Consider the following 24,637-nt stretch of genomic DNA (forward strand, 5'->3'; position numbering starts at 1 on the left):
TGCTCAGAATCCTATTAATTAGGATTGCAGAGATCTTCTGTATAGTGAACATCTTTGTTGTTGCTGTACAATTCACAATATAATGACATGCAGTGGTATCTCAGAACTTTATGACAGCACAGGAACCCCCCATCTAGTGGCAGTGCATAATTCAGATCAGCATTGCTTATCTTTGTAGCAGCTGATCCTAGTTCACAAGATACACTTTCTGATCTGCTATAGTCAGTACACACAGTGCCTGTACTTTTTCCTCCTATTAAATAGAAATCTAGCTGCATGTCTTGTCATTTATGCCAAGAATAGTATACAGTTGCACTCACCTACTGAGGACATCTCATTATTCAAAGCACAGAGATACCATGGTTCTGTGGAGAAAGTTCAGTACCCCAACTGAGCACAACAGGAATCTAATCCAAGCTCAGCTTCTTGTGATAAATAGGATGATTGTGATGAATACCATAAAGTTGAGGATGGGAGAAGAGTGTGTTATTTGTTCAGTCCAAAGTATCTTATAATTTCCTCTTAACATCTCTTAATAGAAGGAAATATAATAACAAATATTATAACTGCTGGCCTCAATATCTATGGGACAAAACTGTTTTTTTCCTTTAAGAGGCACTTATGTGGCATTTACATATCCAGTCATTTAAAACAACTGTATTTCTACAAAGTGCACCAAGCCAGTAGGTGTCTGGATTCCTTTGTGCATCTTCAGTTTGACCTGGTGAATATACTCAGAAGTGCTCTAGTGATGTGTTTGCCTTCAAGTACATGATGTTGTGGTCCAGATCTTCCGTGGAAGTGCCTAGATGCTACATAAAGGCTCAAATCCTTACTCAGAGGAAAATCATGGCTAGCGACTGCTTGATGTGTGGAGGACGATGAACCACTTACCTAAGAATGAAATAATTTTAAAAGCCTAAGAATGAAAAAGTCATGGGGTTGGAAGGAGAGCAAGGGAGTGTGATTGTGTGGCCAAGACAGAAAGCACTGGGTAAAACAGGGACCAAAACCAAAGGCTCTGTCCTTCCAGACCAATGCTCTTCCTGCATAGTAGGCAGTTTTGGGGTGAACCCTTCCTCTCCATTCATCATTTCTTCACAGTGAATTGGCTCCCTATGTAATTTAGGAATTAACTGGGTTACCAAGTGCCACCTGTTTCATTCCATCCAGGAAGAGCACATACCAACTGCTGAGGCTTCCTTAGCCTGATGAAGGGTTTTTGAACCCGAAAGCTTGCTTAATAACTATTCTCCAACCATTTGGGTTGGTCTAATAAAAGATATCAAATTCACCCAAGGAACCTTGTCTACCTGTACAGAGAAGATGTTACCTCTGAACCTCAACATGGTGATTTCAAATACTAAAATCTATATATCACATGGGGTGGCTATGAACCCAGTACAGGTTTCCCTTGATTTATGTGGTAAATGCATTCCCAGAGAATGGTGCATAAATTGAATTTACATAAAGCGAACCCACTTCATAATGTAACAAATAGGGATAGGTTCCCTGGTGAGGGAGGGAGGGAGTGAGGCTGGGACTAGGGAAGGGGCAGGGGTTGGGGTGCTGCTCCCAGGGCTGGACAAGGGAGCAAAGCAGAGGGAACAGAGCAGCACTTACCTGCTGTCCCTGCTGCAGTGGCCCTGGGAGTGGTCAGTGCCAGCCGAGGAGGGAACCATCAGCAGGCTGGGGCTGGCAGCAGCACCAGGCTCTTTCTGGCACTGGGCACCGCCTGCCCCGAGTACCATGAAGAGCCCGGTGCCACCACTGGCCCCAGCTTGCAGTGTCAGCCTGCTGTTGTCCCATGTACAGATCCAGGGGCATGCGCCTCCCAGGAAGAGTCCAGCCCAGCCCCCCCAGACCTCCCAGAGGGTGTGGAGCAGCAAGAGTCATGCCTCTCCCCTGCAACCACTGATGGTTCCCTCTGCAGCTGGTGCTGGCTGCTCCTGGGGCCACTGCAGCAGGGGCTAGGGTGAGTGTGAACAAGCTGTGCTGTACCCCATGCTGCCTGGGACTCCGCTTCCTCCCACTCACCTCAACCCCTGCTGCAGCAGTCATGGGAACAGCTGACACCAGCTGTTCATCCCAGGACTTGATTCATGAGGAACACCAAAAGTAACCATTCTGCTGTCTCATAGCTCACTTTCTATATAACCCATTCCCATTAGGTACTATCAAAAGCCTTGCTTACATCTAGAAAGATCTATTCCACCACATAAGATTGTCAATGTAGTCAGTCATCCTGTAATAGAAGCATATTAGAGTGGCACATTAGAATGGCTTAATGTGACCTTCCTTGGATAAAATAATGTTCCGTTCTTTGTTCCATTATCTGTTTACTTCCTTTTTCCTTTTTTGTGTCCTTGTAACAAGGTATTTAGCAGAATTCACAGATTCATTGGAATCTGACAGGCAGGGGTGGGCAAAATATGGCCCGTGGACCACATCTGGGCCACCAATTGATTGCAGCTGGCTCATGGCTGCTCCCACAGCACTCTGCATGGGGCTGAGCCCCATCTAGGGCAGCTCATGCCACTTTGTGGCCTACACCCACCCTGCACATGCCAGAAGCACCTCCAGCCCAGGCCAGCATGCAAAGCTTCCTGAAAGGGTTGCTCCTGCAGATGCTGCAGCCAGTTCGATACTGCTTGGCTCCCCCCACCTCCAGCAGCTCTTCCTCTTCCTGTCCCTGCTGTGCCAGTCTGAGCAGCAGGTAGCTCAGGGAAGCAGCAGTGTGCAGGAGGAAAGCTGCAGCTGGGCAGCTTCTGCCTCAGCACATGGGGCTCCGTCTCCAGCACCAGGCTGCCTTCTATCCATTCTGCCCGCCTAGTATGTTGAGCAGCCAAGTGGTCAAGTGGGTGGAAGGCAGCCCCACCAAGAAGCTGTGCACATTGGCCAGGGCTAGGTTGGAACCTTTGGCAGGTGCAGGGCAGGTACTGGTAGAAGCACAGCACAGGCTGCCCTGGGTGGGAGCAGATGGGGCTTGGCCCCATGCAGAGGTTTTATTTGTTTTTTATCTATAATTTATTAAAATGATATCTTCTGAAAGATTTTGTGTGCAGTGGCCCTTGACAGCTCACCAAAACTTCTTATGTGGCCCGCCAGCCGAAATAATTACCCATCCCTGTATTGTGGCTTCAAATGTACAACCCTTAGGCTATCAGCCATTGGCCTTACCACCCGCACCATCTTAACCCCATATTTACTTCAAGATGCTTGATATGCTAAACCTAAAATATCATTGCCTCTCAGTGGTAGGGTGAACATTTGATAGAGAAATCTATCAGCTAACTCATTCAAAAATATTGGTGACCTGACATTATTGGTGGCATTTGTTATCCAATTTATATCAGGGAAATTAAAGTCTCCCATAATTATATAATTTTTACTATTACTAATTTCTTTCAAGACTTTGTAGAGCTCCCTATCCATTTTTAGGACTGAAGATGGAGGTCTGTAGCAACCCCCCAACACAATCCCTTTAGGCCCATTTTTATTATTAAGAATGAAGACAAATCATCATCATCATCATGGCCTATCAAAAGGGAGGAGGGTCATTTTCACCACGCGCATGTGGAAAGAATTCAGGAGTTGAATAATATACAATGCATGGTAAACCCAATATCACCGTTTAGTCCTTGGTTCTTAGTGTCCAGCCAGCTTATGGATTCCACCCCCCCACCCCAATTGATCTTTTACAGGTGTATGCTTTATTTCCCTTGAGCATGAGGAAAATGAGATCAGAGAGGGATTGGTTGTTCTATGAGAATTGTGCTCCTAATGGTGTGTGCATTTCTCTGTCCTTTATATTTGTTCTGTGAGAGTTCTTTCTGGTGAGTAGTTGCCATAAGAACACTTGGTGCGTTGGATCAGGTATATCACATTTTGGGAAAGGCTTAACTTGTTAGCACATTTTCACTGCTACTGCTATGAACCCCCCTCCTCACCCTTTCCCCCCCATAACAAAACCATCTGAATCCATGTTTTTTTTAGGTGCCTTTCCCACATGGGCAGTGTAGCATGAACTTCTGATGATGAGTTGGGCAAGGCTAGGGAGCTGTTTGAAAGCCAGGAGCAGAGGGACTGGGAATATTTTTCTCAAGGTTTGATCTGTTGTTGAGCATAAACTGTAGTGTTTCATGATTCTTTTGATTGGTTCCAGTGAGAGATGGTAGGTGACCACCAGGGGTGTTAGATCACGTGAGGCCACAGGGGGTTTTCTTTTTGCTTTGCTACCCCAACGTGTTTTTTTCAATCTTTCTGAAACAATTAGTACTCTACAATGTATGCATTCTAGTGGTCAGCAACCTTTTGCTAACTGCTGCCAAATTAACACTTCTCAGTGGTAAAGTAGGCTGAAGGCAGCGGTTGCTAGATAGTCTGCCACTAGATGGCAGAGATGCACCCTCAAGCAAAACTTGCTAATTTATGTATTTCCTGTGCTTGGCAAGCGTCATGGGGAGGGACCCCAGGGGCAGCTGTGATGCCAATGGTGGCTCCACAATTGTGCCAGCTCTGCCCTCGTCTTGCCTTCCACATCTTGCTGGTAAAATAAATCAGGAGTTTGCCCACAGGCCTTTGTGTGGCCCCAGTTCACTGAACCTCATTAGAACTTACTGGTTCTTGAACCTTTCTCCAGACCTCTCTTCTGTACTGTGCTGCACGGGGCACCTCAAGCCCTGTGGGCTAATCACATGGCTCCAAACCTCCCCTTTACCACACCTCATGCCTCATGGGTGTTACAACTTGTACCCGCCGCCGCTCTACCAGGAGATCATGCGCCGCTTTCGCCCGGGCCCCAGATCTCACCCACCCGGGCTTTGCTGATGCGCCCCGAAGTTTACCCTGATTGGTATCAAGGGGGACCCCAGAACTCGCCTGCCACGACTTTGATGACGTCTTCAGTGGGGGGTCTTCCCTTGGGGTATCCCTCGGTGCTGACGCGTTCCTCTGCGGGCAATCTCGGGGCTCCGTCCTCCCCTACACCCAAGCCATTCACCACCTTAGGGTCTTCCTATTCTGACCTCTACTCCGTCCTCGCCTTGCCTCCCTCTTGCCTCAAACCTCTGGCCGTCAACAGCGGTCCTCGGGCTGGGCGTACCTCCAGCAGAGCTGTCGACTTGGCCCCTCCCTCTCTGGGGTACCGCTGGCCTCTTTGCTGCCCCTACCAGTGACGCTGCGGTTACCCTCACCGTCGGCTCCGCGGTACGGGGCCCAGCCAGCCCCTTCCTGGGTACTGCTGCCGGCCCTGCCACCGGCTCCGCTGCTGGCTTCCCCACCAGCTGTGCCCCACGTCATGGAGCTGGCTCTTCCCCTCCACGTGCTGCTCCCGGCTGCGCTGCTGCACCGCTCGCAGCCGTCCTTGTCAGTTTCCTCCTCCGTCCCGCCCTCGGCGGGTGGCAGCTGCTTCCCCGCCTGCTGGGGCTCTGTGCTCCAGCTCTCTCCTCTCAGCCGCCCCGTTGTCTCAGTGGGGCTGCCTTTTGTCTCTCCCGGCCGGCGTGCCCTGCCCCCGCTGCTCAGCCGCAGCCGGATAAATGCCCGGCTGACGGCCTGTGCCGGTGCGTGGACTCCTTTTGGTTCCTCCGGCCCTGTGGGAGGTAAGCGGGACCCTTTGCTGCCATGGGGGTCTCCCGGCGTCCCCGCTTCCCTGGGACACAACCCCCCCCTCAAGATGCCTTGGGGCGCTCCTATTTTACCTTTCCGGGGTATATCGGGGGAGTTGTCCGCCTCATTCGTCTGTGGTCCCCTTGCTTTGCCCGAGTTGCTGCTGTTGCACCTAGACAGGAAGTCCGCCACAGTGTTTGATTTCCCTGGCCTGAACACGATTTGGAACTTGTAAGGCTGTAGGGCCAATGCCCATTGGGTGATCCGGGCATTATCATTCCTGGCAGTGCTTAGCCATCGGAGCAGGGCATGGTCCGTTACTAGCTTGAATTCTCGGCCCATTAAATAATATCGGAAATGGTCCACGGCCCACCGAATGGCCAAACATTCCCTCTCTATTGTGGCGTACCTCTTTTCTGCCGGCGTCAACTTGCGGCTGGCATATGCTATGGGTCTCTCAATTCCTTCCTCCTCCTGCGTGAGGATGGCCCCCACTGCTGTTTTGGACGCGTCCGTCTGCAAAACGAAAGTTTTTCTAAAGTTAGGAGCGTGCATTATCACATCCTCGCAGAGGGCCTGTTTTAATTTTCTAAAGCATTGTTCCATCTGCTCCGTCCATGTTACCGCCCCGTTCTTCCTCCCCTTCAATGCGTCTGTCAAGGGAGCTGTCAGTTCCGAAAAGTGGGGCACGAACCTCTGGTAATAGTTGGTCAGCCCCAGGAATGATAGGAGCTGACGGCAATTTTGAGGGGCTGGGAAATCCCGTACCGTCTCTACCTTGTCAGCCAGGGGTCTGATAGTGCCTCTGCCCACCAAGAATCCTAGGTATTTGGTCTCCCTTTTCGCTAAGGCGCATTTCTGTGGGTTTGCTGTAAGCCCTGCCCGTCGTAGCTCTGACAACATGGCCCAGAGGGCCTGCTTATGGTGCGTCCAGGTTGGTGAGTATATAATAATGTCGTCGATGTAGGCCGCCGCGTACCCTGCGTGGGGGGCCAGCAGTTGGTCCATCAACCACTGGAAAGTTGCAGCCGCCCCATGTAACCCGAAGGGCATCCTTACGAATTCATATAGGCCCCAGGGTGTGCCGAAGGCTGTCTTTGGCCGGTCAGCCGGGGCCACTGGGATTTGCCAGTATCCCTTGGCCATGTCCAGCGTTGATATATATTGGGCCCCTCCAATTCTCTCTATTAACTCGTCTACCTGGGGCATGGGGAATGCGTCGAAGGCTGCCAGTGCGTTTAACCTTCTATAATCAACGCATAGTCGCAGTGACCCGTCTGGCTTTCGTACGGGGACCAATGAGCTTCTCCAAGGGCTTCGGGAAGGTCTCACCATTCCCAGTTGCAGCATGGAGTCCACCTCCTCCCGCACGGCGTCTAGCAAGTGGTGTGGAATGGGCCTCTGCTTCTCTCTTACTATAGCCCTGGGAGGTGTCTTAATGGTATGCATTGTGCTGCGGACCCACCCCGGCTCTTTGCAGAACACATCCCGGAATTCCCGAATTACCTTCCGTGTTTCCTGCTTCTGTGGTTCAGACAAGTCTTCCCCTACCTCAATTAGCTGCTCTACCCCGCCGGGCGGCGTCACATCTCGCTGTGGCCCTTGGGGCCCCAAATCCTCCCCTTCCGTCTCTCTGAACGTTACCCAGCCCGTTGGTTCTTTCCATTCCCGCAGCAAATTTACGTGGAAGATTTGTTTCTCTCAGCGATGTCCTGGCCGGTGCACTTCGTAGTCCACATGCCCGACTCACCGTAGGATCTCGAAGGGGCCTTGCCATTGTGTTAGGAAACGGCTCGTGGACGAGGGTAATAACACTAGTACTCGCTGCCCTGGTTCAAAGGCCCGCTCCTTGGTGCTGTCGTCGTATCTCTCCTTCTGCCGCGCCTGGGCGTTTCTCAAATTCTTGCGAGCTATATTCTGGGCCGTTCGTATCCTCTGTTGGAAAGCCTGGCGATACCCTGCTGGGTCCTGCAGGCCCCCGGCGTCCCTCTCCCACTCTTCTCAGAGGACCTGCAGCCATCCCCTCGGGCGATGCCCAAGGACTAGCTCGAACGGGGAAAATTTCATGGAGTCCTGGGGGGTATCTCTGAGCGAGAATAGGACTAATGGCAACAGTAAATCCCACTTCCGAGGATCTTCTTGGATACACCGTTTCAATACCCTCTTTAGGGTGCCATTAAGGCGTTCCACCAGCCCGTTGGTTTGGGGGTGGTACACCGAGGTCCGTATCTGCTGCATTTGTAGGGTCCGACACACCACCTTCATGACGCCGGACATGAAATTCCTGCCCTGGTCAGTCAGGATTTCTTTAGGGACCCCCATTCTCGCGACCCACTTTATCAATTCTTCTGCCACCCGGGGGGCCGTTGCGGTTCACAATGGGATGGCCTCGGGGTACCGTGTCACGTAGTCCACCATGACTAGAATATACTGGTGGCCGGAACTGCTACGGGGTAAGGGCCCCACAATGTCCAGGGCTACCCTCGTGAAGGGGGTGTCTATGACCGGCATTGGCTGTAAAGGGGCCTTAGCAGGGTGCTCAGTCCGGGTCTTCTGGCACTCTGGGCAGGCTGCACATTGGCAGGTCACCTCCTCTCCCATCCCGGGCCAAAAGAACCATCGCCCTACCTTGGCCAGGGTTTTATCTCGCCCCAAATGGCCTCCCACCGGGCTCGCATGGGCGAGTTGCCAGACCGCCTGGCGGAGCTGTCTCGGGACTACTAGCTGCGCTTCTGCGGGGCCCTCCCGCCTGGGCCCTGGCACGCGATAGAGGAGGTGATTCCTTACCTCGAACTGGGGTTGCTCTCTTCTGGGTGACACGGCCTCATCCTGGCCCTTGTGGGCTCGTCTCCAGAGGGTCTCGAGCTCCGGGTCCTCGTTCTGCGCCTCCCGGAACTGTTGGCTACTGGTGATATGGCTTGGGTCAAAGTTCATGTGTCCCTCAATGTCGGTTGGGTCCGCTTCTTCCTCGCCTAGCCACCCTTCGCTGGCTCCCATTTTTTTTTCAGGTGAGTTCTACATCTCTCACTCATTCTAGCACATCGTAGAGGGGTGTCCAATCCCGTCCTAGTAGCATCTCACACGCCATCTTCGGTGCCACTCCTATGAGTAGTTCCCCTTGGTGCTCCATGACGCGCAGCTGTATCCATTGTCGCTGTACGCGTTTGGCTTCACCATGGAGGCAGGTCACTGTCACTGGTGGGGCCTCCCTTCCGTCTCGCCGTTGGACTATGTCGGCTCTTACCATAGATTGGGCGCACCCGGAGTCAAGAGTGGCCTGTACTGGCCGGCTGTCCACCCAGGCTTTGACGGTCGGGCGGCTCCATGTTGCGTTTCCCTCACAGCTGGCGTAGCTGCAGTCCATAGGTTCCCCCACCTCCGCACTGCGGCGCCAGTCAGGGAAGCCTCTGGATTGGGTAGCTGGGACCCACCGCGCAGCGGGTTGCGTGGGGCATTCTCGCGAGAGGTGTCTCCTCTGCCCGTAGCAGAAACACACTACGTCTCTACTGACCCCCCGGATAGGGGCCTGCCGCTGTTCAGCTTCTTTTGGTGGCGGTGACGCTGGCCTCGGGTTTCTTCTTTCCTTCAGATAACTTGCCTCTGCTGCCGTGTAGGCTTCTGCCAGTTTTAATGCTTCCTCACATTTCCGAGGGGCGTGTTGTCGCACCCAGTGTTGCATCCTCTCATCCAGGTCAATCTGGAACTGCTCCAAAATGACCCGATCCGCCAGGTCCTCGCGGTCGGACCCCACCGGGCTCACCCATTTGTCGAGCAGGTCCCGCAGCAGCTGTAGTAGCACCCAGGGACGCTTCTCGTCGGGCCCTTTCTTGGCCCTGAACAGGTGTCGGTAATAGTCTGGGCTAATCTCCAGCCGATAGACTATTGCTTGTTTCACCTGTTCGTAGTCCCAGGCCTCCTCTCTCGGGATGGCTCGGTAGGCCGCCTGCGCCACCCCAACTACCAGGGCTCCCAGCTGGCTGGCCCAATGGTCCTGGGGAAGGCCGGTCATCAAGGCGTGATGCTCGAAGGCCTCTGTGTATGCCTCGGGTTCATCCTCCTTCGTCATCTTCGGCATCTTAAAGGATACCTGGCCTCGCCTGAACCATTCCTGCTGTTGGTCAAACATCTGCTGCTGGGAGCTGACAATTTGTGTGAAGGCCTGTAGGTTTTGTTCCAAAACCTCGATCGCTGTCATCGGCATGGGTTGGGCCCCGGCATAGGCCGCCATGTCTGGGTCTTCCATTTTCCTGGCCAATGCACCACTTTGTACCCGCCGCTGCTCTACCAGGAGATCATGCGCCGCTTTCGCCTGGGCACCAGATCTCGCCCACCTGGGCTTTGCTGATGCGCCCCGAAGTTTACCCCGATTGGTATCAAGGGGGACCCCAGAACTCGCCTGCCACGACTTTGATGACATCTTCAGTGGGGGGTCTTCCCTTGGGGTATCCCTCGGTGCTGACGCGTTCCTCCGCGGGCAATCTCGGGGCTCCGTCCTCCCCTACACCCAAGCCATTCACCACCTTAGGGTCTTCCTATTCTGACCTCTACTCCGTCCTCGCCTTGCCTCCCTCTTGCCTCAAACCTCTGGCCGTCAACAGCGGTCCTCGGGCCAGGCGTACCTCCAGCAGAGCTGTCGACTTGGCCCCTCCCTCTCCGGGGTGCCGCTGGCCTCTTCGCTGCCCCTACCAGTGACGCCGCGGTTACCCTCACCGTCGGCTCCGCGGTACAGGGCCCAGCCAGCCCCTTCCTGGGTACTGCTGCCGGCCCTGCCACCGGCTCCGCTGCTGGCTTCTCCACTGGCTGTGCCCCACCTCACGGAGCTGGCTCTTCCCCTCCACGTGCTGCTCCCGGCTGCGCTGCTGCACCGCTCGCAGCCGTCCTTGTCAGTTTCCTCCTCCGTCCTGCCCTCGGCGGGTGGCGGCTGCTTCCCCGCCTGCTGGGGCTCCGCGCTGCAGCTCTCTCCTCTCAGCCGCCCCGTTGTCTCGGCGGGGCCGCCTTTTGTCTCTCCCGGCCGGCGTGCCCCGCCCCTACCGCTCAGCCGCAGCCAGATAAATGCCCGGCTGACGGCTCGCGCTGGCGCGTGGACTCCTTTTGGCTCCTCCGGCCCTGTGGGAGGTAAGCGGGACCCTTTGCCGCCACAGGGGTATCCCGGCATCCCCGCTCCCCTGGGACACAACTGTTGTCACCTCTGTTGGGGCCTCAGCCTATTTGGCTACTGCTCCTTTAATCTGGCTAGGCCTTCTAGCCTAGGCCCACTGAGTTGGCCATGGCTTTGAGGCACTAGCTCTGCTCCCTCTGTTCCAGTCGCTGGGCCTCTGGCCCTGGCTGAGTGCGCCCCTCTGGTGCTGCGCTCCCTGGTCCCACCTGCCTTTTGTCTCACACCCTCCGCCTGTTGCAGGTTTTCCTAACTGCTCTAGCCCTGTACCCATTTCTGGCAGGGCTCAAGACAATTGCGTGCCTCCACTGGGCACTAGTGAGGCCTCCGTACCTCCCCTTACAGCCTCACCCCAAACCTCAAGTACAAACAATAGCACAAAAATAAGCCCCTGGGCTATAACATAACACTAACAGTGAAGGCAGCACTCTGTCCCTTTATGAGGTCAAACTTCCACCTCTAAGATAGTGTGTCCCCTAGCCCTGGTACCTTGTGAGCTCCTGGAGTATTACTGCACTTGGGGGTAGCAAAGCAGGCAGCACAACGTCTCAGTTAGCTCTCTTGTGTAGGAGCTCCTTCTCCTGGCAATTGCCAGAGGGAGAGTGAACCCTGCCAGCACTAGCCATGAGCTTATATGTACCCAGGGCCCTACTTCCTTCCGGTCAGCTGACCGCCTGCAGGTGCCAGCTAATTACCTCATTAGCATGTTTCTCAGGCAACCTGCAGCTGTAGCACTCTGGCTAGCCTGCAGGGCCCTCCCCCCTGGCTAGGCTGCTTCTGCCCTTAAAGGAGCCGGCACAACTTAGTGCCCTGTGACAGCAAGCCATATGAAATCTCTTTGCAGGTGGATCCAGCCCACAGGTTCTAGATTGCTGACCCCTGCTATATTCCATGCATGGTTAATATTTAGCTGTTTCCATTATTCCTATAATGTCCTGTTTTGTTTTCCAAACCAGGAGTTCTAGTTCCTTCATTCTATTGTCTTGATTCCTTGCATTGATATATAAACATTTCAGTGGTTTCCATCTGATCTTAACCAAGTTCCCAGTTGTAATGTATGATTCAAATGCCTGTTTTGTATTTTCTGTAATGCTACTTCCTTTCCACAATTTGGTGTTCCTTTCTCACTGACTACCTTCTTATTTTATTCCTATCATATATTTTTTATCAGTGTATATATTTTGTATGTTTCTCCCAGACTTCTCCCCTAAGTTCTTAAAATGCTTTTCTAATAATTCATGCTAACTTTGGCCCCAGAAGATTCTTCCCTCAGTTAGTCACATGGAGCCCATCCCTGGATAGAAGTCCTTTGACCATGAATATTTGCTAATACTTGACTGTCCCAAAACCTTCCCAATTGCACCAGTTCCAAGCCATCCATTAATATTATTATCTTGTCTGGCTCTATTTCTTTCTTTTGGGACTGGAAAAATCCCACTGATTGTCACTTGATCTCATTAAGCATTTACCAGAGCCAAATATAGTCATCCTTTATCCTTGTCAATGAGTGTCTGGTAATGTCATTTGTTCCTACATAAAGAACAGTTAATAGATTCTTTCTTGCTTTCATCAGAATCTTTCTCAACCTCAGACCTATGACTTGTACATTTGCTTCTAACACATAGCACACATTTCTGTTTTTTGGATCTTCCTTTGTGACTGGTCTGTCTACTCTTCTTAGTATTGAGTCCTCAGCTATGTAAATGTTGCTTTTTCTCAGTGTTTATGTTACTGTCTGGTCTGTTATTGTCTCTTAATTCTTCTCTCCGTAGATCTTGTCTTTTGTTCTCCCTTGATCCATCCTTTGTCCATTTTAGATAGATTGCTTCAGCCTTTTCTGTGTGGATGGTTTGCTTTTTTTGTTCTGCGCCATCCTGGGCTTCTGATCCTGTCTATTTATTTCCTCATTCCATTTCACCTCCACTAGCTAATTTATCTTTTTGCCTTTTTCTTATATAGGCCTCTGTGGGTTCCCCTCCTCTTCTTAACATCTTGTTTGGTAGGCATCAGGGACTTCTTTCATAGTTTCATAGATTCATAGATGTTAGGGTTGGAAGGGACCTCAGTAGGTCATTGAGTCCAACCCCTTGCCCTGGGCAGGAAAGAGTGCTGGGGTCAGGGAACCCCAGCTAGGTGCTTGTTCAGTCTCCTCTTGAAGACCCTCAAAGTAGGGGAGAGAACCACCTCCTTTGGAAGCCCATTCCAGATTCTAGCAACTCTTACTGTGAAGAAGATCTTTCTAATGTCCAACCTAAATCTGCTCTCCATCAATTTGTGACCATTGTTCCTAGTTACTCCAGGGGATGCCCTAGTAAACAGAGCATCTCCTATTCCCTGCTGCCATCCCCTGATGAATTTAGAGATAGCCACAAGATCACTTCTCAGCCTTTTCTTGCAAAGGCTGAAGAGATCTAGGTCCCTCAGTCTCTCCTCCTAGGGCCTGGCCTGTAGGCCTCTGACCATACGAATAGACCTCTTCTGAAACCTCTCAAGATTCTCCGCATCCCTCTTGAAATGCAGTGCCTAAAATGATGCAGTACTATAACTGCGGCATGACCAGTGCTGCATAGAGGGGAAGCATCACCACCCTGGACCAATGGTCCCTCTAAGGTGTAGTGGTCCGTGAGCGCGCTGCTTTGTTCCACGAGTGTGCTAGAAGTAGGCAAAACCCCCACAGTCCTTGCACTGGGGAGGCCTCTCAATACCTCTGGGGGCACCAGCACCCCCTCTCCCAGCCCATCTTCCACTTCTGGCTGTGGCCAACATCCAGGACTTAAAGCTGAGAGGGGCAAGCTCTTTCTTGCTCCTTCAGATGATCAGCAGAAGCCCTGAACCCTGGGGCTACAACCCACCAATCTCCTGTCACAAGGCAAGTTTTCCATTCCTCCAACTGCCCTGGGCCAGGGAGGCACATGGTGCTGGGGCTCAGGGCAAAGCTCACCTGAAGGGCCTGGAGAACAAAGCAGTTCCCCAGAGCCAGCAGAGCCCATGCAGTGCCCAGCTCTGCCCCAGCCCCATTCCTGCCCCCGTCTCACCTTGGGGAGGAGCCTCTGTCTGCCCCACGCCACTCCCCCTCCCCACGAGGATGCCAGTGAGGTGAGGAGTGAGGTAAAAAACAGCTGGAGCAGTTTCCCAGAGCCATGAGGAGGCACTCTGTCCCAGCCCCTGTCCCCATCCCCGCCCCTGCCTTGCCTCACCTTGCTTCGCCTCGGGGAGGAGCTGCTGCCTGTGGGGTGAGCAGCTTAACTCTGGTAAATGTCCTACACCACCAGGCTCCCGATGCCTCCATTGCACTCTGTGCCCAGGTCCTCCCCGGGTGGGTGTACGGCATTAAAAAGTTGGTGCGCAGCAAGACTTTAAATTGTGCGCAGCCGCACACATGCGCGCCTTGGAGGGAACCTTGCCCTGGACCTGTTCGTTATGTATCTGTTAATGCATAATAAAGTGCAGTTAGCCTTGTTGATCATTTCATCACATTGATGACTCAGGTTCATCTTAGAGTCAACTATGATTCCAAGATCCCTTTCTACTGCTGTGCTGTGGAGAAGGTCATCCCCCAGGCTGTAAGCATGTCAGTAGTTCTTTTTGCCCAGGTGTAGGACTTTGCACTTGTCTTTGTTGAACTGTATCCTATTTCATTCTGCCCACTTTTCCAACCACCTGGATCCATTCCCTACCCCCTGGTGTGTTAACTTTGCCCCATAATTTGGTATCATTTGTGAACTTGACAGGGCGCTCTTCATGCTTTCGTCCAAGTCACTGATGAAGATATTGAATAGCACCGGTCCCAGGACTGAGCCTTGCCGGGCTCCACTGCCCACATCTTTCCAGGTCAATATCGACCCATCCACCACCACACTCTGGGTGTGACCCCTAAGCCAATTTGCCACCCACCTGACTGTGTAATCATCTACATCACGGACTGTCAGTTTATTTACAAGAATGGAATGTGATACCGTATTGAAGGCCTTCTTAGCATCTAGGTAGATGACATCTACCTCTATTCCTGTGTCTAAGGATTTTGTGACCTGGTCATAATAAGAAACAAGTTTAATCAGGCAGGATTAACCGGACCTTATCGTGCATCCACAGGTGCATCTCAAGTAGGGCCAAGGAGGTGATCCTCCCCCTCTACGCGACACTGGTCAGGCCACAGCTGGAGTACTGTGTCCAGTTCTGGGCACCCCACTTCAACAGGGATGTGGACAACATTGAGAGGGTCCAGAGGAGGGCCACCCACCTGATCCGGAGACAGCAGGGCAGACCCTACAATGAGAGGCTACGGGACCTGAACCTGTTGAGCCTTCACAAGAGAAGGCTGAGGGGGGACCTTGTGACTGTCTATAAACTCACTAGGGGGGACCAGAAGGCTCCTACCCTGGGGGTCTTTAAGAAGCAGCTTTATGCCTACCTGGCTGGGGTCATTTGAGCCCAGTTTTCCTCCTGCCCAGGCAGGGGGTCGCACTTGAAGATCTACAAGGTTCCTTCCGACCTTACTTCTATGATTCTATGATTCTATGATCTACCTGCAATGAAACCATGCTGATTTCCTTTCAGCATTATTTCCCCTGCTGGGATCCCACAAATGTGATCCTTAATTTTGTTTTCTAGAGTTTTACCAAGGATGGAGATAAGACTAACTGGCCTATAGTTTCCCAGTTCCTCCCTCCTCCCCTTCTTGAAAATAGGGACCACATTGGCCCTTTCCCAGTCCTCTGAGACCTGACCAGAGCACCATGAGTGCTCAAACAGCCGTGCCATCAGCTCTGCTATGACACTTGCCAATTCCTTCAGCACCCTTGGATGAAGATCATCCGATCCTGCTGCTTTGAACACATCCAGCCCCTCCAAGTGCCCCTTCACTAAGTCTGTGCTAACAGTTGGTAGGCTGGTGTCCCTCCTATGTCTATCTATGATCCAACTGGGAGATTTGTCTTGGTCTGTGTCTAGGAATACAGATGAAAAGAACTCATTGAAGAGCTCAGCTTTGTCCCCCCTCTCTGTCACCAATTGCCCTAGTTTGTCCTGTAGGGGTGCTATGCTACCCTGTGCCTTCCTTTTGCTCCCTATATACCTGAAGAAGGACTTTTTGCTGTCCTTAATTTTTATCACCGGCCTCGGTTTGGCCCTCCTCTGACCCCATCTTGATTATAGAGGATGTATATTGCTCCTTTACATAGAGAGCAACACCCGCCCCACCTTTTTCCCCACTCTATGCCATCTGTACAACCTGTAACCCTCAATGTCTACTGCCCAATTGTGAATAGGGTCCCACCAGGTTTCAGTTAGTCCAACCAGGTCGAAGTTGTTGCTTGCAAGCAGGAGTGCAAGTTTCTCCTGGTTGTTTCCCATGCCTCTAGCATTAGTGTAGAGACATTTAAGCCCCCTGATGGGTCCCCTTGGTACCCCCCTGTCCTGATGTCTGTTGGGCCCCTTAGTACTTACCTTAGTACTTGCCTGGACTGATCAGTGCATTGCTCATGGCTCTCTAATCATAGGGTCTCCTTATCCTCTGCTTCCCCATCCCCCAATGAACCTAGTTTAAAGCCCTTCAGAGGAGATCAGCCCATCTTGTCCCAGGGTGCCTCTCTCATGGAAGTGCGGATCATGGTTGTAGAAAGATTTTTCTTTGTGCAGCCTCGTCTATCCTTTCTTTCATTGCCTACTCAGAATATTGTCTGAACCCTATCACTGTCTTTAGATGGTCATTCCACTGTCTCTCTGTCTACTTATAACAGCTCAATATAGATTCTTACCTGTGTTGCCTGAGGAAATTCAAGGGGGAGGAGGAAGTTATCATGCAGGCTGGCAATAGATTGGCAGCAGGTCTTCTTGGATTTTCTGAGTTGTCCAATTTTCCCTTTATTCTGTACTGCATATTTACATTCATTCACTCTACAAATATTCTGTGATTTATTTAAATTATTTTGTTGCTCTGAAACTTTTAAAACTGGACTAAACCAGTCCATACACGGCCATAGAAAGTGGCAAGTAGCTTGGATTTATGTTTCAGTGAAAATACAATTTTGGTAGGAGGGATTTCTATATCCTTCCTAAACAATTTGGTGATGTCCTTTGCTATTATCGTGTTTTCTTTTCTCCTTTATTTTATGGTCTTCTCTGACAAGGCTTCTTTTGTTTTTACCACTTAGCAAAGAGCCCTAACAAAAAATATCATATTATAGCATAACTAAATTTAAGGCATGTAGAGCCAAAATCTGTTCCCTTTTGAGCATCTAAATGTCACTTTTCTAAGCATCTACCTGGATGATTTGGAACCTACGTTTATACTGCACCTATGTCTCTGTAAAGACTGAGCATGCACAGGAGAGTTACACATTGGCTAGATATGGATCTGGCTTGTCCTTCCAGGTCCACATATGTCTCTTTCTTGGCTTCCTAGTACCATGGTGCAAAAGAAATGCTGGAGAAGTGACTGGATAATGCCTGACCTGAGGTATGATAGTTAGAGCACCATGTTAGGAAGTCTGTGAGATATAAATGTCTCTGACTGAAAAGGACCTAGAGCAGGGGCAGGCAATTATTTTGGCTGGAGAGCTGCTTAATGAGCTTTGGCAAGCTGTCAAGGGCCTCAAGGGTAGTCCCACCCCTTGACAGGTGCCTCATCCCCTGGTCGCCATCTTGGGACCGCAAGTCCCACCCCCTAACACCTGACCTTTGCCACTGGAAGTCCTTCCCTTCATTACAAAAATACTCATTTGAGATGGGGGTTTGTCAGCTTGGAATGGGGGGAAAAAATTATATACTAAAAATCAAACATCCACAATAACATATTTTAATTCTATTTAAAAAAAAAACTCCAATATTTTTGTCCTGATTTGTGTGTGTTTGTGTTGTGTGTATAGAGGTGATTGCATAATAGCTCAAAATGAAGTTTTACTCTTGTATATTGCGGGGGTGTGGAGGGGTGGAGGTATGGGTGGGTGGGTATTGGCTTTGTAGGAGGCTGTGGGTGTGTGTGGATGTGTGTGCATGTGGGGTTTGGGGGTGTGTATGGATGTGGGTATGGGGGGTTGTGGGAAGTGTGTGGGAATATGTGGGTGTTTCTGGATGGGTATGGGATTTGTGGGTTGTGTGGAGGGAGAGGGTGGCTTGAGGTGTGTGGGGGGATAGGTGCACGTGTGTGTGTTGTGGGGTGTGTGCATGTAGCAGTGAGTGGGGCTTTCCCTGCTTTTTTCCTCACTTTTCTGATCAGACTAGTTGTAAAGTCTGCAAAGGTTCATTTTGCAGTGACTCAAAAACCGGGCCTTCTGCTTTCACCACCCTGCTGTAGCTTGTCCTAAGTCCCTTGAAAATGGTTAAAGCTGGCAACAGAAAGATCACTCAGTGGGATATATGTGAATATGTTCAGACATGAATGTAGTATGCCCCAGGGGGTTGGGGGGGCACGGTGACCGCCCACAGGCAGCAGTGGTGATGCTGGCAGTGGGGGCATGGCAGTGGTGAGCGGGGAGCTCTCACAGGCAGCTGTGGTCGTGTCGGTGGTGGGAGGGGGGGGCAGGTAGTGACTGCATGCAGGTGCTGCTGGCAGGGTTGGTGGTGCTTTTCACAGGGGGTGCACTGCCAATTTCAGGGGGTGCATGTGAATCCGCATGCACCCCCTACACATCACCAATGTGTTCAGCCAGTCAAAATGAAGATGCATAAAGAATCTAGACATCCTAGCAGCTTTGTGATTATTGTACAGGGTGAAATTGGATTGCATTTAATGATTTAGCAGCTAAGAACCACAAAACATACCTCTTGGAGGAGGAATGGTATCTGGGCTTATGTGGCTGTGACAAAACCCCAGGGCGTTGGGGTGATCCCAGAGATATACCCTGGGGTTGTGTAAGCTTATTGGTCCCCCACTCTGCTTGAATGGGTGTGCCTAGGTTATTCATTTGCTCAGAAATCATAATTTACCACAGGCACTTTGGTAACATAGCAGAAAAACAAAAGGGCTTATTACAAGGATGAACAAATGGTATGAAAAAGAAAATGATCAAATGCTTTTGAGAGAAGAATATGCTAAAACAAAACTGACAAAATCTTTACCCTCCATGCAGACTGCCACCTAGCCCTCAAAATTCCTGTGAAAGTATCCCAGGGTCAGTTTCCCCTCAGTCACAGCTTGCTCCCTCCCAGAGACTTCCATTTCCCCTCTCCTCTAGCTCCCCCCCCCTTTCTCTCTAGCCACCCTCTAATGGTTACTACCTCCAGAACATTCCACACAGCTTCTGCCTCTCTCACCTACTTTCGGAGGAGCTAGAGAAGTCTCTAGAGGGTTTCTGCCTATGGATCTGTTACAGTCCCTGTTTGAATTATTCAAAGATTTCAAATTCCTTACAGAAGGGGACACTTCAGGCAGTGAGTGATCAAATAATTTTCCAAAGTCACAGAAAATAATAAAACCTTTGTTGACTCCAATAGTGAGCCCTTCCCACTAGTCTATGCTGACTCCCCAAATGTATAGCTTATATGTTTTTCTCTTTTGCTCTTATGATTAGGAAGAAGAACACATGTTACTATCCTCACTACAGCTATTGTACACTGTAGGACATTACTTTTCCCTCATCTCCCTCATATTAGCTCTACTTATACTTCTTCTGCTCAGGTTAGTGTAAACCAATGCTATTACAGAATATGTACTGCATTTTCAAGCTTAATACAATGCACATTCTTTTTAATGTAATTGGGTGTGTCTACACATGCATTTGATCTGGGAGCAGTTTATTCTCAAGTAAAATACTTGAAAGCAAATGCTCTCAGGCAGGCATCTACACATGCAGGGAAGCAGGATCAGATTTGCTGTTCCTAGCAGCAAACTACTTCCGCTTCCTGAGTCCCTGCAATGGGCCTCTGCCACCACCAGAGGGAGGTGGAGGCTCTGGCCACAGCTGGCTGTGGCTGGAGGCCATCTTTAAAGGCAGCCCTGCTCCATGGCCAGATGCTTTTCTGGTGATGAGCGGCATGCAGAGTATGAGCACAGCACAAAGCAGCTCTGTAACCACAGCCTCTGCCTTCCCATGCTATGGCTGCTCCAGCCCCTGCCCCTGGCAGCAATGGCCAGCACTCCATGCTCCTGATGGCCACTGTGCTGGCCCTGCCGGCTTGCCACAGTGACCTCCATCTGGCCTACATTAGTGGGCTCCCATGGTGTCCTTGGCTGGAGAGGCACAGCGTGTGGTTTCCTTGGGCTGGGGCCCCCACAAGGTGGAACTGGTGCTGCTGGCAGCTGGTGGTGACATGGCCAGCTTGGCCTTGTGGACAGGTCTGAGGCTGATGAACTGATGGGGCAGGTGCTGGCCCAGGCTCCCGGAGCTGGAGGATGCTGGGGGTGGGAAGCTTGGTGGAATGGGCTGCTGGCAGCACAAGGGGCCCTCCCCCCAGTGATGGGTCACTGTGGGTGCTAGGCCATATCAGAGATTTGGGCATGCCACCCCTGCTGTAGTACACAGCATGGCCGCAGCCTGAATCCTGGGGCATGAGGATGGTGTCCAGTTGCGCATAAAGGGCATGGACTTGTTGGCAGTCCCTGATCAATGGTTGTGGTTGGTCACAGTGACCCACTTTACCCACAAGGCCTTGACCTTTATGTGGCACTGGTGTGCCAACTGTTCATGCCCATGCTCACGCATACGGTCTGATAACCCCTCATAAACATGTGCATTGGAGTGCCCACCGCACATGAGCTGCTTCAGCACCTCAGCCTCACCCCACAGTGCTATGAGGTCCCCAGTCTCCTACAGCAATCAGTTGAGGTCCTGGGAGACAGTGTGTGGCATCAGGGAGGATGCCAGTGTGGCTTCCACAATAGATTTCTGGGCCTCCACGTAGCTGTTCTAGTGCTGCCAGGCCTGGGAAGTTGCCTGGAGCACCCAGTGCAGGGGCAGAATGCAGGACTGGAAACTGTGCAGTGAGGCAGTATGAGACAGCATCTGAAGGGTCTAGGCAGACATCTGGGGGGTCTTCTGTGGCCAGATGGAGCTGGCCTTGGTGGTCAGGAGCTGGCTGCAGCTAGGCCCAGGTGCTGGCAGGCCTCTGGGGCTGGACAGCATAGCCCTGGTAGCTGTGCAGCACTATAGTGCCAGGAAGCAGTGCCAGGGTGCAGGCAGGCTGGCTGAGCTGGCCTGCAGCCTGTGCACAGGGACGCAATGGCCACAAGTGACCACAGGATGCCTGCACATGGCTCCACAGTGCCTGCAGGCTTTTAAGGGCCTGGAACTGGGGCTGGGGCTGGGGCTGGGGTTGGGGCTGGCATAGAGCCAGCCCAGCACTGGGCCAGGAGAAGCTCCCAGCCCCAGGGCCCCTAGTGGCTGGGCTGACCAGGAGCAAATTTGCTCCAGGTCATGAGCAAAAGGCAAACATCATAGAGTAGGGAATCTATTTCAAACAGCTGAAAGAGAACAGAGTTATCAGGAACAGCAAACATGGATTCATCAAGAGTAAGTCATACTTGAACTTGATCTCTTTCTGAGACAAGATTACAGGCTCTGTGGATGAAGGGAGAGCAGTGGATGTGCTATACATTGAGTTGTGACACTGTCCTCCACAACTGTCTCATTAGTAAGATAAGAAAGTATACACTGAATGAAAGTACTGTAAGGTACTATGGTCCAAAATAACTGATGGAATCATTGTGCTCAATCAGTGGCTTGGAGTCCAGCTGGGATGAATATTGAGTGGAGATTCCCAGGGATCTGTCCCATTTCTGATGTTGTTTAGTTTCTCCACTAATGATTTGGAGGATTGGGTTAAGTTCATACTTAACATATTATACCAAGTTGTGTGGAGTTGCAAACATTCTGGAGAATAAGGTTAGAATTCCGAATCACCTTGATAAGCTGGACAGTTTGTCCAAAATCAATCAAATCAATCAAATTAAATTTCTCAAAGACAAGTGCAAAGTCCTGCACTTAAATGCACATAATAGAGACTGGGAAATAGCTGGCTAGGCTGCAGTACTCTAGAAAATGATCTTGGGCTTACAGTGGACCACAAGCTGAATATGAGCCAACAGTGTCCTCTTTCTGTGGAAAAAGTCAATAGCCTACTGTATTGGTTTAACAGGATCATCCCTTGAAGTCAAGGGAGGTGATCTGCTCTATTTTGCACTGCTATGGGCAGACCTAGAGTACTGTGTTCAGTTTTGGGCTCTGCATTTCAAGGAAGATATGGATAGATTAGAAAGAGTCCAGGAAAGAACAATAAACATGCTTAGAAGTCTGAGAGGCTGCCCACCAGAGCTTGCCCCGGCACCATGAAGTTCCCTGGCACCGGGAACTTCCCTGGCACTGGGAATTCTCAGGCCAGCTCAAGAAGGCAGTTCCTGGCCAGTTTGAGAAGGCTGCTGCTGGGAGGAGCAGTCAGCCAGGTCTGACCACTCACGTAGGTTCCTAGCTGAGATACAGGACCTCCATTTAACCCAGGAGGTGCACAGTCCCACCAGGGGAAATGCCTTACTGGACCTGGTCCTGGCCACAGGCGATGACCTGGTGAGGGGACTGTGGGTTCTTGACCACCTGGGTGATAGTGATCATCGCCTACTGGAATTCACTATCCAGCGCAGTGTGTCAAAGGCCTGCAACAAGGCAGTAGCCTTTGACTTCAGGAGGGCCAATTTCAATGAATTATGGAGATTAGTAGGAGAGGAACTGAGGTCCCAGAGGGTAGGGGAGTTGGGAGTCCAAGATAAGTGGTCGTTCCTTAAGGAGACGATCCTCTGAGCCCAAAGGGTGACAGTCCCAATGTGAATCAAAGGAGGCAAGAGTGCTCAAAAGCCCCCATGGCTCACCAAAGCATTCAGGAATGTTGGAAAGCTAAAAAGGAGGTGTACACCTGGTGGAAGGGAGAAGCTATCACTAAGGAGGATTATATCTCCATTGCTCTAGACTGTAGCGGGGATGTTAGGAAGGCTAAGGCAGAGACAGAACTAGGACTAGTGACCAGGATCAAAGATCACAGGAAGTAAAAAGAAGGCACTGGGTAATGTGGGGCCCCTGCAGGACACGCTTGGCAATCTGGTGGTTGCACCAGATGAAAAAGCTAACCGCTTTAACAAATCCTTTGCCTCCATTTTTCTGAGCAGGAACCGGGACATTTCCCCCACCAGGATTCTGGTGGACTCAGGACAGGCACCACCAGGCCTAGGGTCAGGGAGGACCTAGTTAGGGAACTTCTGGTGGGGCTGGATGTATTTAAATCAGCAGGTCCAGATGATCTCCAGCCCAGGGTGCTGAGGGAATTGTCAGGGGTCTTTGCAGGGCCCCTGGCACAGCTTTATGAGCACTCGTGGTGCTCTGGCCAGGTGCCAGAGGACTGGGAAAAGTCCAATGTGGTCCCAATTTTCAAAAAAGGGAGGAAGGAGGACTGAGGTAACTATAGGCCTGTTAGTCTTACCTTGGTCCTGGGGAAGCTGTTTGAGAAAATTATCCAGGAGCACATCTGGGAGGGACCAGCAAGGGAGATTATGCTCAGGGGCAACCAACGTGGGTTCATTAGGGGCAGGTCCTGTCAGATGAACCTGGTCACCTTTTATGATCAGGTCACAAAATCCTTGGATGCAGGTGTTGCAGTGGACGTAGTCTTTCTGGACTTTAGGAAGGCCTTTGACACTGTCTCTCACCCCATTCTCATTAAAAAAGTAGGCGACTGGCATTGATGCCTACACAGTCAGATGGGTCGCAAATTGGCTAGAAGGCCTTACCCAGAGAGTGGTGGTGGACAGGTCTTTTTCAACCTGGAGGGATGTGGGCAGTGGAGTCCTCCAGGGCTTGGTCCTCGGGCCCATACTGTTCAACATCTTTATCAGCAACTTGGATAAGGGGATGAAAAGCACTTTATTCAAGTTCGTGGATAACACTAAGATGTGGGAAGAGGTGGGCACACTAGAAGGGAGGGACAGGATACAACTAGATCTGGACAGGTTACAGGGGTGGGTGGATGAGAATAGGATGGGATTCAATAGTGACAAGTGCAGGGTACTGCACCTAGGGAGAAAGAACCAGCATCATACCTATAGGCTAGGGAGCTCTCTTCTCATCAGCACAAAGGCAGAAAGGGATCTTGGAGTCATTATTGATTCCAAGATGAACATGGGCCGCCGATTTGAGGATGCAGTCAGTAAGGCTAACCACATCTTGTCATGCATCCATAGATGCATCACAAGCAGGTCCAAGGAGGTGATCCTCCCCCTCTATGTGACATCGGTCAGGCCACAGTTGTAATACTGTGTCCAGTTCTGGGTGTTGCACTTCAGGAGGGATGTGGCCAGCATTGAGAGGGTCCAGAGGAGGGCCACTCGCATGGTCAGGGGGCAGCAGGGCAGGCTATATGAGGAGAGGCTATGGGACCTGAACCTGTTCAGCCTCCATGAGAGAAGGCTGAAAGAAGATCCAGTGGCCATCCATAAACTTACCGGGGGAAGCAGCGGGGAATGGGAGAGGCCCTGCTCTCCTGAGCACTACCTGGAGTAACTAGGAATAACGGCCACAAGTTGATTGAGAGTAGGTTCAGGCTAGACATCAGGAAGCACTACTTCACAGTCAGGGCAGCTAGGATCTGGAACCAACTTCCAAGAGAAGTGGTGCTCACTCCTAGCTTGGAGGTCTTCAGAAGGAAGCTAGATAATTACCTAGCCGGGGTCATTTCATCCCAGCATTCTTTCCTACCCATGGCACGGTGTTGGACTTGATGATCTGCTCAGGTCCCTTCTGACCCTATCAACTATGAAACCAGCAGGAAACAATCTCCCAGGACCTGTTCCAATTGCAGAGCTGGGGCTGGGAGCTCCAAGAATGGGAAGAGTTCCCTGCCTAGACTGGGGTAGGCTGGGACTTGCCCCAGACTATGATAGTTCCAAGCCAGACCAGG

At 51.3% G+C, this 24,637-nt stretch overlaps 1 protein-coding gene across 1 annotated transcript in view; it reads left to right on the plus strand.

The window, feature by feature from the left end:
* GLP2R (glucagon like peptide 2 receptor) overlaps nucleotides 1–24,637 on the plus strand; it is a 183,284-nt gene that overhangs the window by 53,565 nt on the left and 105,082 nt on the right. The window contains exon 5 of the mRNA XM_019498124.2: nucleotides 19,273–19,379. Coding sequence (XP_019353669.1) covers nucleotides 19,273–19,379 — 107 coding nt within the window. The remainder of the gene's footprint in view (nucleotides 1–19,272; nucleotides 19,380–24,637) is intronic.

The sequence above is a fragment of the Alligator mississippiensis genome, chromosome 8 (genome assembly GCF_030867095.1).
Source record: "Alligator mississippiensis isolate rAllMis1 chromosome 8, rAllMis1, whole genome shotgun sequence".
In the NCBI taxonomy this organism is placed as follows: Eukaryota; Metazoa; Chordata; order Crocodylia; family Alligatoridae; genus Alligator; species Alligator mississippiensis.